Below are 20,442 nucleotides of genomic sequence, written 5' to 3'. Positions count from 1 at the left end.
AAAAAACTAAAAACGCTCCGCCTTCTGGGATGGCCTTACCTGCGCTTTGACAGTTCTTATATAGGTAAGGTGTGGGGCCACCTGGTTACGTGACTCGGTAGCACCGCCCCTTTCTGATGTCACTGATTGGTGCATGCTGGGCCTGTGATGTCACAAGGGGGCAGGGCCACCAGGTGACGTTGCCAGGTGGTCCTGCCCCTTACCTATATAAGATCTGTCAAAGTGCAGAGGGGGCATTCGGCAGGAGGCCGTCCTAGAAGACGGAGCGTTTTAGTTTGTTTTTATTTGGGTCAGCGGGCGGCATTATTGACGAAGAATTTTCATCGAGGGACTTAATTTTTTTATTAGGGATTTGTCAAAAACTTGTCTCTGTGTGTTTATTACTTTTTGTAAACATTTTGGTGAATAATGTTCTATTTTGGATTTGGTGTATTGCTCATTCACCTGGGGGGGGGGGGATCTGGGGGCTCCCAGATTCCAATAAGCCCCCCGCCTGCAGAACCCAACAACCACCAGCCATGGTTGTGGGGATGGGGCCCTTGCCCCTATCAACACTTGGACAAGGTGCCCCAAAGCACCCAACCCCCTTATTTTGAAGGCATGTGGCCTGGTATGGCTCAGCGTGGGGGGTTGTTCGCTCATCTCCTCCCCTTTCCTGACCTGCCGGGTTGCATGACCGGATGAAGGTCTGGTTTGGAACATGGGTGGGACCCCATGGCGTTTTTCTTTTTTTCATTTTGGCATGGGCCCAAAGGGCCTGGTATGGACTGGGGGGGGGGGGGTGCAGGCTGTTTTTTTCTTTATTTTTTTTTTTTTAACCGGCACTTTTTTAAAATTATTATTCAGTTGTCAGTGGGGAGACCCATTAACAGCTGATGACTCCTTAACAACCAGCTTTGCCCAATCAGGGCACAGAATGCACTGTACAGTAATGCATTGCAGGGTGTTCATCGGGGCGAACACTCTGCAAATTCAGGTGTTGGACGACCAGTCGAACAGACAAATGTTCATCCCGAACTCTCACTCGGGCCAAACCGTTTGAACATTTCTATTTATTAATTTATCTAAATCTGCTAGTATATCTAACACTCCCCTCCCTCCACTCTGACAATGCTGCTGTCTGCTGTGCTTCCTGTGCTCAACCAGAGTCAGGGCACTTTAATACAGGAGGTGTGTTACCTGCCAGATCACCACGTGTAAAACTAAAAGAAAAGAAAACAGATGCAGCCTCCAGATCTAATGATTGGTAAGCTGCAATATAATAGAATAATAATACATTTGGTTTTGGGTTTAATACTGCTTTAAAGCCTAATAAAATGTATGTTTAAAATCAGCTGAATAAATGCTGTGGGCTTAGAAGAAAAGTTGTGCAAAAGTCTATGGGCTTGTTCACACGAGCTTTCGTCTATGAAAAGTGATCCGCGTTCGGTGACAGGCAGTGAGGAAGCGTTGTAGTGCCTCCTCAATGCCTGCTTTAACCCTTCGATGCTTAGACAATCCAGAGTATTCCGGTGAAACAGAACATACCTTTGTGAGAAAAGATGGATCCACCACCAAGATAAAAGTACACACTGACTTTTACCAGATCCAAGTGACTGCTGGGGTTAGCAGCAGTCAATCACGCTTGTATAGCCAAACAATCACTGGGTCCAGATTCCTTAGACTCATGGAAAAAGGCTCCAACGATATAGGTACACAAAAATAAAAACATTCATTGCGCAAGCTTCGCTTTAAACATTTTAATGAGATCAAGATAAAAAATGTACAGGGTACTCACAATAAAAACAAAACATCAGGCAGAATCACAAAAGAAGTGGTAGCTGTAGTTTGTTTCAAACCGGTAACATGGCCGACCTCAAACAGTGCATCTGCGTCACCTGTTTAAGCTCCTCCCGACGCATTTCGTCTTAATTGACACCTCCGAGGAGCTGAAACCACGTGACGCAGATGCACTGTTCGAGGTCGGCCACGTTACCGGTTTGAAACAAACTACAGCTATCACTTCTTTTGTGTTTTCTGCCTGATGTTTTGTTTTTATTGTGAGTACCCTGTAAATTTTTTATATTGATCTCATTAAAATGTTTAAAGCAATGCCTGTGCAATGAATGTTTTTATTTTTGTGTACGTATATAGTTGGAGCCTTTTTCCATGAGTCTAAGGAATCTGGACCCAGTGATTGTTTGGTTATACAAGCGTAATTGACTGCTGCTAACCCCAGCTGTCACTTGGATCTGGTAAGAGTCAATTATATTATTTAATGATTGTTGCACATGTCATAAATTGGTCATTTTAGTTTATTTTTTGGTTATAAGATCACCTGTCACTTTACAATTTCAATTAATTGTATGTAAAATGGTTACAAGTAATATTTTTGGAACACTAACGTGCGGTCTCATATATATTGTGTATATATTTTATTTTAATTTAAAAAGCAGAGCACTGGGCACTTTTTTGATTGTATGCATATCATTTAAAGGGAACCACACACCTATAAGTACAATATAATTAGTAGAGCAGAGCCACTCCCACTGACTCACATATTCTTTAACTATAGTAGAAAAAGGTCTGACAGTGCTGTATAAATTTCAAGACTGAATGGATGGAAATACAAACCCTTACATTTATGTATTTATACTGTGCATTTGGCTATTTGCCTGGAGTTGTTTTAATATTTTTAATACCATGCATGTTAATCCCAATAGTGCTATAGTGTTCTTATCAAAAATGGCCCCCTGCATACTTATCCAATGTGGGCCAGCACTATTCCCCCATTGAATTCAATGTGCTTGGTGTAATCTCTCCTCTGTGTTCCTCTTCTAGGAGAGTTTGAAGTGAGCTGTCATTTATTAGATCATCACAGGAGTGGTATGAAAAATAAATATACAGTGAAGGTATGTGACAATTCCACGAGTCAAGATGATGTCCAGTATGGCACCATGAGGACGTATTTCATCGCTGCGGAGGAAGTGGAGTGGGACTATAGCCCGGACAGGTCCTGGGAACATGAAAAACATAGCTTCAGTGAACATATGCATGAGAGGTATGAGATGCAGAGGGCAATATATTTGATACATAGAGGTTATCCTATATGAGGGGTGAATAGCAGTTCTACTCCAAACCCATCAGCCTTAGAACTGAACCCCAGGCAGTTCTACGGTGCATCCCGAAAGTATTCACGGCACTTCAGTTTTTCCACATTTTGTTATGTTAAAGCCTTATTCCAAAATTGAATCAATTCATTATTTTCTTCAAAATTCTACAACCAATACCCCATAACGACAATGTGAATAAAGTTTGTTTGAAATCTTTGCAAATTTATTAAAAATAAAAAACGAAAAAATCACATGTACATAAGTATTCACAGCCTTGACACTTAAAATTGAGCTCAGTTGCATCCTGTTTTCACTGATCATCCTTGAGATGTTTCTACAACTGATTGGGCTGGATTAGGAAAGGCACACACCTGTCTATATAAGGTCCCACAGTTAACAGTGCATGTCAGAGCACAGACCAAGCCACGAAGTCCAAGGAAATGTCTGTAGACCTCCGAGACAGGATTGTATCGATGCACAGATCTGGGGAAGGGTACAGAAAAAGCATTGAAGGTCCCAATGAGCACAGGGCCTCTGTCATCCTTAAATGGGAGAAGTTTGGAACCACCAGGAGTCCTGGAGCAGGCCACCCGGCCAAACTGAGCGAACGGGGGAGAAGGGCCTTAGTCAGGGAGGTGACCAAGAACCCGATGGTCACTCTGACAGAGCTCCAACATTTCTCTGTGGAGAGGGGAGAACCTTCCAGAAGGACAACCATCTCTGCAGCACTCCACCAAACAGGCCTGTATGGTAGAGTGGCCAGATGGAAGCCACTCTTCAGTAAAAGGCACATGACAGCCCGCTTGGAATTTGCCAAAATGCACCTGAAGAACCCTCAGACCATGAGAATAAAAATTCTCTGGTCTGATGAAACAAAGATTGAACTCTTTGGCCTGAATGGCAAGCATCATGTCTGAAGGAAACCAGCCACTGCTCATCACCTGGCCAATATCATCCCTACAGTGAAGCATGGTGGTGGCAGCATCATGCTGTGGGGATGTTTTTCAACGGCAGGAACTGCGAGACTAATCAGAATCGAGGGAAAGATGAATGCAGCAATGTACCGAGTCATCCTTGTTGAACAACTGCTCCAGATTGCTCTTAGATTGAGACAAAGGTTCATCTTCTAACAGGACAACAACCCTTAGCACACAGCCAAGTTAACAAAGGAGTGGCTACGGGACAACTCTGTGAATGTCTTCGAGTGGCCCAGCCAGAGCCCAGACTTGAACATCTCTGGAGAGATCTGAAAATGTCTGTGCACCAACTCTCCCCATCCAACCTGATGGAGCTTCAGAGATCCTGCAAAGAAGAATGGGAGAAACTGACCAAAAAATAAGCTTGTAGCATCATACTCAAAAAGACTTGAGTCTGTAATTGGTGCCCAGGGTGCTTTAACAAAGTATTGAGCAAAGGCTGTGAATACTTATGTACATGGGATTTTTTTCGTTTTTAACTTTTAATAAATTTGCAAAGATTTCAAACAAACCTCTTTCATGTTGTCATTATGGGGTATTGTTTGTATAATTTTGAAGAAAATAATGAATTTAATCCATTTTGGAATAAGGCTTTAACATTAAAAAAAAAAAAGTAAGATATCAGCCTCTTGAAGTTCCTGTAAAACAAGAGCTCAGACCAGATGAGAAAAGCAGCACAGTCAGTTGTGTTGTAGTGCTCATGTGATAGCCAAAAACATGCTGATTGGAGGAGAGAGCAAAGTGACAGAGAGATGAGCCCATCAGTGTGCTGCTTCTCTTTACTATCCAGTCATAGGCTGGGAACATGACCTTTAACTGCTCCTTAACTGCAGCAGAGCTGTGCTGTGTGGCAGGGCTATGTAACTCTCAAGGCTGGATGGACAGAAATACAAATGCTTGGACAGTTAAATCAACTCCCTTGTCTTTATTACACTTGTATATTTAGCGGTTCGCCTGGAGTAAGTTAAAACCATCCAACTACTGGAATAGCAGCAAAGGAGAAAACTGTGTTGGCAATGAATGCAGATTAAATGTTCATCAAGAGAAGCTTAACCACTTGACTTCCAGAAGATTTACCCCCCCTTCATGACCAGGCCATTTTTATGCGATACGGCACAGAGTTAGTTTAACTGACAAATGCACGGTAATGCAGCCCTGTACATAAATGAAATTCTTGTCATTTTTTCCCCACAATTAGAGCTTTCTTTTGGTGGTATTTGATCACCCCTGGGTTTTTTATTTTTTGCGCTATGAACAAAAAAAGATCGAAAAATGTTGAAAAAAAAAAACAAAAAAAATTCTGCTATAAAACATACAGTATCGAATAAAAAAATAAATTAAAAAATCTAATTTCTTCATAAATTTAGGCCAATATATATTCTGCTACATGTATTTGGTAAAAAAAAAAATAAATAAATCCCAATACACTTAAATTTTTTTGCACAAACGTTGTAGCGTCTACAAATTAAGAGATATATACTGGATTTTTAATTTATTTTTCTTTATAGTAGAAATGGCGGCCACTTATAGTGGGACCGCAATATTGCGGTGGACAATCTGACACTAACTGACACTTTGTGGGAACCAGTGACACTAGTGCAGTGATCAGTGCTAAAAATATGTCACTATCACTGTACTAATGACACTGGGGGGAAGGGGTTAAACAGCTATGGTGATCAAAGGGTTAAATGTGTGCCTAACCAGTGTTTATGTGTACACAGTGTGGTGTCTTTACTAAGGGATGTGCTGGATTTTATTCCCTGCTTTCCCTGGGAAACAAAACCCACCCCATCCCTGCTGATAGGACAGAGCATTGTTTACATATGCAGAGCTCCGTCTTGTGTCTCTCCTTGATGATCAGTGGGTGCCAGCGGACATCCATTGGCCAGCACCCACTGTTTGGCTACTGCTGTGACTAAACACAGCAGAAGCGTGCGCCCCCTATGCAGAAGTGCAGGATCACATGTATATACGTCATTCTGCACACAACGGCTACCCTGTAATAGTAAATCTGCTATAGGGTGGTTGGGAACTGGTAGAACTGTATGCAAAACCTTTTTGTTTTTATTGGTGTAAGGGAGGGTTATAACCTCTTTCAGTTGTTTTTTTTTCCATCTGTGTCTCATTGGGGACATTTACCATAATTTTCTGTTTTATAGCCAAAACAGGAAGTGATCCCTGCAAATTAAGGGAATCCCTTTGGGGCACCCAGGTCACCAGAACTGATTGGATGAGGTGGAGAGACGAGGAGGTGATGTCACACTCTCCATCTCAACAAATCAGAGATTTCTTAACTTTCATTAGGGCAAGGATCTTGTGTTGAGACTGTGTTTGGCAACGTTGCACAACAGAGCTCAATGCTGCTGCTGTGAATGAGCTCCAAGCCAGTGCAAATAGTAATGATTGTGCACAAATAGCAGAGGCCTATATGATCCAATCAGATTAGTTGCCAGCTGTTGGTTTCTTTGGGTTGAACTACTTTGCACCTTGGTATAGCATTTACAACTGCCTTATTGACTAAATCTTTAAATCTCTTTATGCAGCCCTGGAAACATATTTGTGAGTTCTGATGGAGGCTTCATAGGTTCAAAATACAAGAAAGTGGTTTTCAGGGAATACACAGACGGACAGTTCACAGAGCGGAAGGAGAGAAGCGAGGAGGAGGAGCATCTGGAAATCCTTGGTAAGATGTCAGTGGGTGGGGGAAGTTTTTATAAACTATTTGGTCAATAACTGCAAAGGTTAGGAGGGTCATTCAGTAAGGTGGTGAAATGTGCAAAGAAAGGTGAAATGTACACACGATAGTAACCAATCATAATGTGGCGTTTTACTGTTCTTAGTATGCAGTGGCGGCTGGTGAAGTTTTAAGATGGGGGGGGCGCAAGACCCCGCCCTTCTATTTTGACCCCTCCCATTTCTCAGAAGCCCCACCCCTTATAGACTCCACCCATTTTGTCCCCTGTATTTTGCTTATATCCTATAATAGGGAGCAGGGGCCCTATTATGGGATATACTGTGAGAGACACCCTATTATGGGATACACTGACTGAGAGTGGCACAAACCCCACAGTACAGACCCCCTAGCACAAAACCCACAGTACAGGCCCCCTAGCACAAACCCCACAGTACAGGCCCCCTAGCACTAATCCAACAGTGCAGGCCGCCTAGCACTAATCCCACATTACAGGCCCCCTAGCACAAACCCCACAGTACAGGACCCCTTTCAATGCAGTGACCAGCATACATGCCCCCTTTCAATGCAGTGACCAGCGTACATGCCTCCTTTCAATGTAGTGACCAGTATACATGCCCCTTTCAATGTAGTGACCAGTATACATGCCCCTTTCAATGCAGTGACCAGCATACCATGCTCCCAATGCAGTGACCAGCGTACATGTCCCCAATGCAGTGACCAGCATACCATGCCCCCAATGCAGTGACCAGCGTACATGCCCCCAATGCAGTGACCAGCGTACATGTCCCCAATGCAGTGACCAGCGTGCGTGCCCCCTTCAATGCATTGAACAGTGTACATGTCCCCAATGCAGAGTTTAGCGTTCGTGCCCCCATCAATGCATTGGACAGTGTACAATCATCATGTCCCCAATGAAGAGTTTAGCGTGCGTGCCCCCATCAATGCATTGATCAGTGTACATGTCCCCAATGCAGAGTTTAGCGTGCGTGCCCCCTTCAATGCATTGATCAGTGTACATGTCCCCAATGCAGAGTTTAGCGTGCGTGCCCCTTCAATGCATTGACAGTGTACATGTCCCCCAATGCAGAGTTTAGTGTGCGTGCCCCCTTTAATGCATTGATTCAGTGTACATGTCCCCCAATGCAGAGTTTAGCGTGTGTGCCCCCTTCAATGCATTGACAGTATACATGTCCCCCAATGCAGAGTTTAGCGTGCGTGCCCCCTTCAATGCATTGACAGTGTACATGTCCCCCAATGCAGAGTTTAGCGTGCGTGCCCCCTTCAATGCATTGATCAGTGTACATGTCCCCAAATGCAGAGTTTAGCGTGCGTGCCCCCTTCAATGCATTGACAGTGTACATGTCCCCCAATGCAGAGTTTAGCATGCGTGCCCCCTTCAATGCATTGACAGTGTACATGTCCCCCAATGCAGAGTTTAGCGTGCGTGCCCCCTTCAATGCATTGACAGTGTACATGTCCCCCAATGCAGAGCTTAGCGTGCGTGCCCCCTTCAATGCATTGACAGTGTACATGTCCCCCAATGCAGAGTTTAGCGTGCGTGCCCCCTTCAATGCATTGACAGTGTACATGTCCCCCAATGCAGAGTTTAGCGTGCGTGCCCCCTTCAATGCATTGACAGTGTACATGTCCCCCAATGCAGAGTTTAGCGTGCGTGCCCCCTTCAATGCATTGACAGTGTACATGTCCCCCAATGCAGAGTTTAGCGTGCGTGCCCCCTTCAATGCATTGACAGTGTACATGTCCCCCAATGCAGAGTTTAGCGTGCGTGCCCCCTTCAATGCATTGACAGTGTACATGTCCCCCAATGCAGAGCTTAGCGTGCGTGCCCCCTTCAATGCATTGACAGTGTACATGTCCCCCAATGCAGAGTTTAGCGTGCGTGCCCCCTTCAATGCATTGACAGTGTACATGTCCCCCAATGCAGAGTTTAGCATGCGTGCCCGACTGAGAACAGTGCACTTACCTGTGAGTCACGGCAGCTTCTCCCATGACTCCGGCGTCCTCTTCGTTCTGCGGGAACCGGCGGGAAGGTGAGCAGCTTCTCCCTCTCCTCTTCTTCGTTCGCCGGCGGGCGGCGAGAAGGTGAGCGGCGCTTCTCCCTCCTCTCGGCCTCTTCTGCGGCGGGCGGTGGGCGGCAAGAAGGTGAGCGGCGCCGGCTTCTTCTCTGGAGACTCCTCTTCGGCGGCGGGAAGGTGACCGGGCGGTGACGGTAAGTGACTGATGCATGCACCGGCACCTCCCCCAACGAGGTCAGCATGGATGTCCTGAATCATGATTGGTCCAGGCTGGAGTCTGGACCAATCATGATCCAAAACATCACAAAAGGGGTGTGTTGTAGCGCAGTGCTCTGCGCCACAGTTACGCCCCAGAAGGCCGCCAATCGGCACCTCTGCCGGGTGTAAAACCCCACCCCCCCATAGCCACCAATGAGGCGGGCGCCCCTAGTGGGCAAAAAAAAATGATTTTTTTTTTTTAATCTTTTTTTTTTCTTTTTCTTTTTGGGGGGGCGGAGCCCCTGCGCCCCCTATCGGCCGGCCGCCACTGTAAGTATGGTAAAACTAACCCAATAAATAATTAATAGCAGTCAATCAGAGCCTTACTTCATTTTCCTTCGTCATAGAAAAAAATGGACGCTGAAGTTTTGTTGTGAAAACTTTCTTCAGTTGTCACGCTTACCCCTAACGCAGGTGTTCAGACACTATATAGCTAGCTTGTGTGTTTTTCACCTATAGCAGCCCCCTTTCCCATAAGGCAACCAGGCCTACTGGTACTCAGTTGCCCTCAGGACTTATACACAATGCTATAGTGCCTGGATACCATGCCAGGGCAGGCACGAACTAAGCAAAGCAAACAGGTACGCGTGGTTGGCAGAAAGGCGAGGTTCAAAATAGTCAGGGTCAATGATCGAAGTCAAAAGGCAGGCAGAGTTCGGAGAATAGTCTATATCAGATCCAAGGTCATCAACGAGGTAATCCAATCTAACAGAGCAGGGCAGACAAACAGGGAGCTTGATCAGGTATTACACTTTCCATCTCAAGCATGGCACTGCAGGCTTGGCTGGCTTATATCAGGTTTGGTCTCACCCCAGAGTCTGGCCACATCAATTGCCTTGCAGGTGGACAGACAGAGAAGTAGATTGCCACAGCCAAAACCAGGATGCTGGAATGAGGAGCAGGAGTGCTAGATGCTCCTGACTCTAATTTGCTCCAATTTTTATAGAAGCCCTCTACATTTCACTGGACTAGTTACTCATTTATTCCCGTAACACATGGGTATATATATTAGTGCTTCCACACAGATTCACAGGGATGAATGTAGCAGAAACAGGGAGGTGCTTGCACTGCAGGTCCTCAGGTACAACTTCCTCTCCAGCTTGGAAAAAAGTGAGCAGGACAGTAGTGATATCACCAAATTTCACTCCAAACCTTGCAATCTAGACTTACATGGTCTTACTTTGGTCTCCCACTGCAAATTTACTAGGCACAGGAGTGCCTAGGCACACTGACATGTCACTGCTGTATTTCAGAAGGAATTACAGAAAAAAGGTATACTGCTTAGGCACAATCCAAATTTCCAGATGGTCACTAAAAAACTTGAAAAAGTATTTATATCCTTTGACATTTTCCAAATTTTGTCATGTTACAACCAAAAACATAAATGTATTTTATTGGGATTGTATGTGATAGACCAACACAAAGTGGCACATACTGTAATTGTGAAGTGGAAGGAAAATATTAAATGGTTTTCAAAAATTTTCACAAATATTTAAAAAGTGTGGTGTACATTTGTATTCAGATCCCCTGAGTCAATTTACTGCAATTACATCTGCAGTCTTTTTGGGGATGTCTCTATCAGCTTGGCACATCTAGAGAGTGACATTTTTTCCCATTCTTCTTTGCAAAATAACTCAAGCACTGTCAGATTGGATAGAGATTGTCTGTGAACAGCAAATTTCAAGTCTTGCCACAGATTCTCAATTGAATTTAGGTCTGAACTTAGACTGGGCCATTCTAACACATGAATATGCTTTGATCTAAACCATTCCATTGTAGCTCTGGCTGTATGTTTCGGGTCGTTGTCCTGCTGGAAGGTGAACCTCCGCCCAGTCTCAAGTCTTTTGCAGACTCTAACAGGTTTTCTTCTAAGATTGCCCTGTATTTGACTCCATCCATCTTCCCATCAACTCTGACCAGCTTCCCTGTCACTGCTGAAGAAAAGCATCCCCACAACATGATGCTGCCACCACCATGCTTTACGGTGGGGATGGTGTGCTCAGGGTGATGTGCAGTGTTAGTTTTCTGCCACACATAGCGTTTTGCTTTTAGGTCAAAAGTTCAACTTTGGTCTCATCTGACCAGAGCACCTTCTTCCACATATTTGCTGTATTCCCACATTGTTTCTCGCAAACTAAAAATAAAACTTCTTATGACTTTCTTTCAACAATGGCTTTCTTCTTGCCACTCCTCCATAAAGGCCAGATTTGTGGAGTGCACCGCTAATAGTTGTCCTGTGGACAGATTCTCCCACCTGAGCTGTGGATCTCTGCAGCTCCTCCAGAGTTACCAGGTACCTCTTGGCTTCTTTTCTGATTAATTTTCTACTTGCCCGGCCCGTCAGTTTGGGTAGACGGCCATGTCTTGGTAGATTTGCAGTTGTGCCATACTCTTTCTATTTTTGGATGATGGATTGAACAGTGCTCTGTAAGATGTTCAAAGCTTGGGATATTATTTTATAACCTAACCGTGCTTTAAACTTCTCCACAACTTTATCCCTGACCTGTCTGGTGTGTTCCTTGGCCTTCATGATGCCGTTTGTTCATTAAGGTTCTCTAACAAACCTCTGAGGGCTTTACAGAACAGTTGTATTTATACTGAGATTAAATTAGGCACAGCCAATTACCAATTTACTGAAGGCAATTGATTCCACTAGATTTTAGTTAGGGATATCTGAGTAAAGGAGGCTGAATACAAATTCACGCCACACTTTTCAGATATTTATTTGCCAAAAATTTAGAAAGCCATTTATCATTTTCCTTCCACTTCACAATTATGTGCCACTTTGTTTTGGTTTATCACATAAAATCCCCAAAAAATACATTTACGTTTTTGGTTGTAAGATGACAAAATGTGGAGAATGTCAAGGGGTATGAATACTTTTTCAAGGCACTGTACTATGATCACAAACTCAAAATAAGCCCCATTGTTAGATGCAATGGAAATGTCCCCTGATTTGTAGTGTGCAATTTATTCTGCTGGTTGGAATGAGGGGGGGGGGGGGGGGGTTGTAGATAGTCACATATATATATTGTAATTATTTTATTTATGTATTTCAAGTATTTATAAAACACTGACCATATACACGGCACTTTACCTATGTATATTGTACATGCACATCAGTCCCTGCCCTCAAGGAGCTTACATTCCAAAGTCCCTATCTCACATGTACACATACACAAAACGGGGCCAATTTAGACAGAAGCCAATTAACCTACCAGCATGACTTTGGAGTGTAATAGGAAGCCGATGTACCAAGAGGAATGCCACACAAGCACAGGGAGAACATGCAAACTCCATGCAGGTAGTATTGTGGGTGGGATTTGAACCGACAACCCTAGTGCTGCCAGGTCCTGGTCTGTATATCATCTGTAAGTAAAGTAAGTGAAAAAGTTATTTGTGCAAACCTAAATTCCCCTGAACTGCACCAAGATAAGGTTTAATAAAACCGATTGCCTTTCGTGATTTAACCACTTTACCACCGGAAGATTTTGCTGTCTTACGTCCAAGCCACTTTTTGTTTTCGGAGCTGTGCGACTTTAACTGACAATTGCGCGGTCGTGCGACGCCGTACCCAAACGAAATTTACGTCCTTTTTTTCCCATAAACAGAGCTTTCTTTTGGTGGTATTTGATCACCTGTGCGATTTTTACTATTTGTGCTATAAACAAAAAAAAGCGTTTATTTTGAAAAAAATAACAATATTTTTAACATTTTTTTTATATGAAATTCCCCCCCAAAAAATGTAAAAATCTAAAATTTTTAAAATTTTTGGCCAATTTGTTTTCTGCTACCTATGTTTGGTAAAAAAAAATCACAATAAGTGTATTTTGATTGGTTTGCGCAAAAGTTATTGCGTTTACTAACTAAGGGAAAGATTTCTGTCATTTTTGGTGTTTTTTTTTTTAACGCGTAATGGCGGCGATCTGCGATTTTTTTTTGCGGGACTGCGACATTGCGGCGGACAGATCGGACCCTTGACTGACATTTTTGACACTTTTGGGGGTACCAGTGACATTACTGCAGTAATCAGTGCTATAAATATGCACTGTAACTGTAAAAATGACACTGGCAGGGAAGGGGTTAATTTTATTGGAGAGGGAGGGGTTAATGTATGCCTGGTGCTTACCAACGTGTGTGGGGGGATGTGACTGAGTGACACAGGGACAGATCGCATGTTCAGCTATGCTGGACACTGCAATCTGTCACTCCTTGTCACTTAGGAGATCCGCCCGCTCTGTTTACACAAGCGGGCAGATCTCCAAACTCGATTCCCCGACGATCGGGGAAGAGCAGCGGCGATCGCCGCCGCTCCTACCCTGGCCCGACTCCCGCTGTGACTGAAAACAGCAGGAGCGCGCCTCCGGCGGTGCGCGAGCGCCGCCTACAGGGGGAGGAGTCCAGCGACGTACGTGACTGGTCGGCAAGTAGTTAAAGACCATTGGTTTTAAAGCAGTACCCTCTTGAGAGTGACCATAAAATATTTTTCTGTATATAATTTAGGTCCGATCATTCGGGCGGAGGTTGGAGACAGTATATTGATCGTATTTAAAAACAAAGCCACGCATCCACATTCCATTTACGGACAAGGCGTTCAGATGGTCAGTTATCTTGTTGAACCTACTCAGCCAGGTGAGTAAATGACTGAATACCAAGGGCCTCATTTCTCTGAGAGTTGTCTGTTACCTAATCAAATCATGTTTAAATCTCCAGTCCAAACACTGGGAACATGCTGCTCATACTGCTCAATGGGTCTCCATGTGATATTTAGTACAATAAGGTTTTAGATTTTTATAGTATCCTGTCTGGATGGAGCAAATATAAGCACAAGCTGTTCCGAATAGTGATGGACCTACCTCTAGACCAGGGGTCTCCAAACTTTCTAAACAAAGGGCTCTTTACCTAAAAGGGTCTTTTACTGTGCTTCAGACTTTAGGGGGGGGGGGGGGGCAGACTGTAGCCAGTGGGAGTAGAAAATGTCCCATCTTTGGGGAATTATTAGTGCTCCATTGTTGGTATCATTGGAAGAAATAGTGCACCATGGCTGGTGTCAGTGGAAAGAATAGTGCTCCATCGTTGGTATAAGTGGGAGGAATAGTGCCTCAGCATTGGTGTTAGTGGGAGGAATGATGCCCCATAGTTGGTGTCAGTGAGAGAAATAGTGCCCATCGTTGGTGTCAGTGGGAGGAATAGTGCCCCTTCATTGGTGTCAGTGGGAGAAATAGTGCCTCATCATTGGTGTCAGTGGGAGGAATAGTTCTGCATCATTGGTGTCAGTGGGAGGAATAGTTCCCCTTCATTGGTGTCAGTGGGAGGAATAGTTCCCCTTCATTGGTATCAGTGGGGAGGAATAGTGCCCCTTCATTGGTGTCAGTGAGAGGAATAGTGCCTCATCATTGGTGTCAGTGGGGAGGAATAGTTCCCCTTCATTGGTGTCAGTGAGAGGAATAGTGCCCCTTCATTGGTGTCAGTGGGAGGAATAGTGCCCCATCATTAATGTCAGTGGGAGGAATAGTGCCTCATCATTGGTGTCAGTGGAGGAATAGTCCCACATCATTGGTGTCAGTGGGAGGAATAGTTCCCCATCATTGGTGTCAGTGGGAGGAATAGTTCCTCATTATTGGTGTCAGTGGGAGTTATAGTGCCCCTCTGTTGGTGTCACTAGGAGGAATAGTGCCCCAAGGGCCAGACCAAGGCAAGCAAAAGGCTGCATTCAGCCCCCGGGCTGTAGTTTGGAGACCTCTGCCCTAGAATATGAAAAGAACCTTAGCCCACCCACCAAGGCATGTATCTTACCTGTCCATGATCCCTCACACCTCCACTCATTGTCAGTACCCTCATCCTCCAGCTTCCAAGTATGGGGGTGCTCATGATCTCCTATATATGACAGTGCTTGGGTCTGAGTAGACAATTACCATTCTTGAACACATCGTCCCTTCAAACTTGGACAACCAGTGCTGGGAAAAAGTACATCTGAACCTGAGGCAAAAAAATAGAGTGCACCCCCATGAGCTATCAAATACTTCACCAGTATAGGTTGCAGGTTCTGCCCTTCTGGCTGAAACACCCATGGTGACTGCCTCTTCTGCCTATCCCTTGGTCTGGCACTGCTGGCCTTGGTCTAAGCTGGCCATATGCTGGTCGAATTTCTGCCAATTTCCCCATCCAAGCTAAACAGCCTAGATGTCGGTATCTCTTGTGCTGGCTATTGTATTCTGACAGCCAGCACATGGTGCTGTAAGAATACCTAAACAGCGCCTGCATCTCGTTAGATGCAGCCACTGTTCGGCTGGCGATTTTCAACCTGGCTGCTTTTAATTTTGAGTAGGGCCGCCCATGACTGAAATTTCATCAGGCTCATTAGGAACCAGATGAATGATCTATGTATGGCCAGCTTAAAAAGAAGTATGGTCAAAGCTTTTTTGGCCATACATTCCTTATGGGTTACAGGAGTAAACCTACTTTTGTTCGCTTGTGCTCCAGAGTCAGCTTTTAGTGGGCTATTGTCCGGGAGAATCCCAACAATATCCACCCAGCTGCCTGATAGACAGCTGTTTCCCGGTCCCAGCGCACGGATGAAAACTGCACCTGTCCAGCCCAGAGTTGGAGGAACAGAGCGGAGAACGGTGACTGATTGTCACTACTCTGCGTTCTAAGCAGAGTTAGAACTGAGCGATCAGTGGTCATGTGATTACTCAGTTCCTGGTCTTAGGGCCAGTTCACATTGTGAATCACTCAGGAATGCGTTGTGCATTTCTGTGCGATTCACATGCAGTTGTGTGCAGTGGGATTTCAGCCCATTTATTTTGAATGAGCTGAAAACGCATTACTTTGGGAAACGCACTAGATTGAAAGTGGGGCAGGACCTTGTACAAGCTTTGCTGTTAACTGCAGTAGAGAAAGGGCTGGTCACCAGCCTCACCATGCTGTCCCATAGGGCTTCTTGGATAACAAAACTAGCTGAACAGAGTACACATTCTCTGGCAGGTAAACCTGTTCTTATATATGCATTTCAAATATGTGTTTTTTTTTTTTTTTTGATCTTGAGCTCAACTTTAATTTTGAGATGTCATAATTACCTACTTTACACATCTGCTTCTTTAGGGGGAACAAACACGTACCAATGGAACATTCCAGAATACCTAGGACCAGGAGTTAATGACCCCAATTGTTTAACATGGGCCTATTTTTCTGTGCAAAACTATGTGAAGGTAATGCAAGGAAGTACTCCAATATCTTGTAGATGTCACTTTGTAACTGCATGACAAAACAAAAAGTTAATTACGGCCACCTTATCAATTCTTTTATGATTACAAGTATCCCTCAGTTCAACACATTTTACTGCTCCAAGACCACAACACATATTTAAAGCCAACAAGCTTTTATTATGAAATGTTAAAGTATAGTTGTAGGTTGTAGTGCTACCCCCACAGGAGCCGCTGGTAATTTGGGCCTATTTCCCCCCACTCACAGCATACATAGCCAGGCACTTGGCATTTTCAGCGCTCTTCTTTTGGATCAAAGATCAGCCTAGGGTTTTTTGGAGGGTTTATGTTTAAACAGTAACTTGGATGTGGATGGGGAGCATGGGATACCTCAGAACTGTAAAACTACACAACTTGAGGACTGCTAGGCTTCTGGCTGCTCTGTGCAAAAGTGCAGGCTGTATTGCGCAATCGCTGGCTTCATTTTACTCTCTTGGCTGTCTTGTACAACTTGTGTTTGCACTGCGCTCACTTGGAAGACCAAACCACTTCACAGTCACTTGTCCTCTCTATAGAAGGATCAGTTACTGTGTCCCAGAATGGTTGGACTTCCTCCCACCAATCCCCTTTTAGCCCTGTTTAGTCTCTTGACCAAGTTCTTTTCAGCCTAGATGGGACCTCATTATCTTCAAAAGCTCCTCTAGCTACCTCTCTATCTCTCTGACCCAGGGGTCTCATCCAGAAGGACTGATCCCAGGAACTCTGCTCTTGGCTGCAAGGCTTCCGAATATTTATGGGCCCTCCTTCCACCTTCTGGTCACACCTTTCCAGAGATTAGTTGGGGTTCCAAAAATATTCAGGCTGTCGGTCCTGCTCTCCCTCCCACTATATGTCTAGAAGTCTTTAGAAGATGGGGTAGCAGCAGAACAGCAGCCTGTGAAATACTCAACAACCCTAAGGAATCCACCCCTGCTCTACTTTTTGAGGAGCCACACTAAATGTACCTTGCAGCCTACTCTAAATTAGGAGGGTGGTAAACCTACAGGAAGTTAAGATGGAATGTCTTTGGGTCAGCCTTTCTATACCTTTTTACTTTAAAGGAACCCTAGAAAACCTTTAGAGGTTCCTGGGAACCCGTAAAAAAACAATTAATTGGAGATTGGTTGGAAAATGTTTCCTTACATTAGTGGTTAGAATGCAGATAGCTAAAAAGATCATTGGCATCATGTTGTTGGTTCTGCCAATCAGAATTGGCCCTGGAACTATGCAGCCACCATCAAATGGAGATCAATCAGTCACCGCTCAAGGAACCCCTAGTAATCCCCAGGGGAATCTTAGGATTCCATGGACTCTGGTTGAGAATGGCTGCTCTAAAGTAAGAGCAATTTTCCCTTAGGTCCCATTCCTAGGGGATGTTAGGTTAAGAGATTCATTTGAATAGGCTGCCCAATATACCGCAACAGACCAAAAATAATGCATGCAGCATTTTTGAAGCGCACTACAATGCACGTTAGTGCATTGCTGCATGTACGTTGTGCTACAATGCATATCCGTCTGCAAGATGCAATGGGGAGCCATTCAGAATGACACTGCAAAACGATAGTGTGAATGGACCCTTAGACAGCTTTGACCAACACAGGTGTCCACACTGCAAGATTTCCCCTCTGCTCCTGTTCTGATGGTAAGTCAAATATTTGGATTTTCCATCACTTTTAAAGCGGAGTTCCGGGCACAGATCTCATTTTTTGATGAACATACCCCCGGGACAGTCAGGGCTAGCACATTCCACAATGGCTAGCCTCTGATCTGTCCCAGTTCGCACTTACCTGCAAGAAGAAATACTTACTTTGAAAATTTCTTCCACAGCATTTCCATCTCTCTTGTGGGCAGCTGAAGCCGGCGCGGTCCTCTTCGGTGTCTTCTTCCGCGTCTTCTTCTCCCAGAATGCGCCGCACCGGCCCCTCTTGCCCAGAAGCTGTTTAGCAGGGGAATGCGGCGTCGCCCGGAAGTGACGTGCGGGGCCGGTGCCGTCGCATTGATTCCTGGGAGCGATGACGTTCAGCTCCCAGGAATCATCGCGAGGCAGGAAGTGACGGGGTGAGCCTCGGCGCTGGAGGAGGGCGTACCCTGAGGTGAGTATTTACGATCTTCGATTACAAGGTGAGTGGACAAAAAAAAAAAAAAAATAACTATCCAATTCCTTTTCAGGTTATGTGTAGCTAGCGGAGGGGCACAAAAAAAAATACAGATTTTGTGCCCGGAACTCCGCTTTAAGTCCTGATGACAATGATTCTTTGGCATGTAAGCAGCTTCCACTTCTGTGTGTTTAGCTGTTTCCCCGGAGTTCTGCTTCAGTGCACCATAAGTGATTCTATCTCCAGCACAGTTACATACAATTTAATATGCGGTTTAGCCATGTGTTTGTCATTAAAGACAGTTTGGCTCCTAAGATGCATGTTCATTTCCCACAGTACATTTGTAGGATGCCTCGCAATTACATTTGCATGTGTTTTGGATGTGTTTGCAAACCACATGGTGTGTATTTACTGTTTATTAAAAGTGATCACACACTGACTGTGCAGAAAGCAAAGCCCTGGAAATACACTGAAACTTTCCCATGTATATTTTATTTTTAGAATTTCAATGCATTCTGATGTGTCAAAAACTGCCCAGAAACCACATCAGTATGTATGCTTTCTTAATTTCTTACTGTAAAACTCACTTTACTTTACTAAAAAGCTCCTATAACTCAGACAAATATGTAAACCAGAAACCTAGGGGCTTCTCTGTTTTGTTTTTTCAGCCAGTCCTCTGACCACTGATCCTGAGTTCTGGTTTCAGGGTGGCTTCTTGGATTACCATAGAGCAGTGGATCTAAACTGCCAGGCCATAGCCTCCCCTCTCCCAGTCCTCTAACCAGTTACATATCTCTTTATCTCTCACTGTGGCCCATATTGCCTTCAGGTTACCTGAGAGCTCTCAGCCACCATAGTGCCACCCAGCATCCAACAGTTCCCAACAGCCTACTGCAGAGCCTTTGGCCTTCCATGGCGCTCTAACATCCCAACGGTTTCGAACAGTGCTCCTCAACCTTTATTACCTTACAGCTGAGCTTAAATCTTGTTATATGTAGTCATAAATGCTCAGTCGATGCTTCCCATCTCCCAACATGGCGGACAAAACAGAGAAAGAAAATCCTATGCGTGATCTGAGAATCCGCAAGCTCTGCCTCAATATCTGCGTTGGAAAGAGTGGTGACAGACTGACCCCGGGCGGCCAAAGTGCTGGAGCAGCTCACTGGGCAGACACCTGTCTTCTCCAAAGCTCGTTACACCGTGAGATCTTTTGGAATTTGGAGAAATGAAAAAATTGCAGTTCACTGTATTGTCAGAGGAGCCAAAGCAGAAGAGATCTTAGAGAAAGGACTTAAGGTCAGAGAAAATGAGCTGAGGAAGAATAACTTCTCAGAAACAGGAAGCTTTGGGTTTGGTATCCAGGAGCACATTGATCTGCGTATTAAATATGACCCAAGCATTGGAATCTACGGGCTGGATTTCTATATGGTCCTTGGCCGTCCAGGCTTCAGCATCGCTGACAAAAAGCGCAAGACTGGTGTCATTGGTGCCAAGCATTGGATTGGCAAAGAGGAGGCCATCAGTTGGTTCCAGCAGAAGTATGATGGCATCATTCTCCCTGGAAAGTGAGCTGCTTCATTGTCTAAAAAATCAATAACATTTCTGACATAAAGAAGAAAATGCTCAGTCGATGATAGATGTGGTCACTGTAAACCATCTTTGGTAAAAATGCATTGGGCTTTCAAATTGCCCAATAAGTGCATATGATTTCTAAAAAAATATGATTTTCACAATTGTTACTCCTGATAATCATATCATTACCTGTATGGTCATCATTAAAAGTACTTACAAAATAGACTTTGACGCACTGCAATTGTGTAACTCTGGAGTTCTGAATTCACTTCTTGAAGTTAAAATTGAATTTCCTTATATTTTGCTTTCCCTTGTTCATCCCTCTTCCCTTCATCAACATCCCAATTCATTATTTAAATGAAACCTTTACATTGTAGGGACTGGGCAAAACTGTAAATGCCATAATGACACTTATTGGCCAGTGCCTAGGGCAGCAGGGTTAGGGTAAACAGTACCAGCTTGCAATGTATAA

The 20,442-nt window shown here is 44.4% G+C and overlaps 1 protein-coding gene and 1 pseudogene across 2 annotated transcripts in view; both read left to right on the top strand.

Moving 5' to 3' along the window:
• HEPHL1 (hephaestin like 1) overlaps window positions 1-20,442 on the top strand; it is a gene marked incomplete at its 5' end in the record, with an annotated part of 187,132 nt that overhangs the window by 152,813 nt on the left and 13,877 nt on the right. Inside the window, 4 exons of the mRNA XM_082246441.1 lie at window positions 2,821-3,040; window positions 6,613-6,752; window positions 13,562-13,690; window positions 16,163-16,269. Of these exons, the coding sequence (XP_082102567.1) occupies window positions 2,821-3,040; window positions 6,613-6,752; window positions 13,562-13,690; window positions 16,163-16,269 (596 nt within the window). The remainder of the gene's footprint in view (window positions 1-2,820; window positions 3,041-6,612; window positions 6,753-13,561; window positions 13,691-16,162; window positions 16,270-20,442) is intronic.
• LOC309546284 (large ribosomal subunit protein uL5-like) lies at window positions 19,422-19,983 on the top strand (annotated as a pseudogene). Its single transcript has one exon. The product of its transcript is annotated as a large ribosomal subunit protein uL5-like (transcript).

Source organism: Pelophylax lessonae (genome assembly GCF_965119305.1).
Source record: "Pelophylax lessonae genome assembly, chromosome: 2".
Classification (NCBI taxonomy): domain Eukaryota; kingdom Metazoa; phylum Chordata; class Amphibia; order Anura; family Ranidae; genus Pelophylax; species Pelophylax lessonae.
The sequence above is the reverse complement of the archived record's forward strand: the minus strand, read 5'-3'. Positions and strand labels throughout refer to the sequence as shown.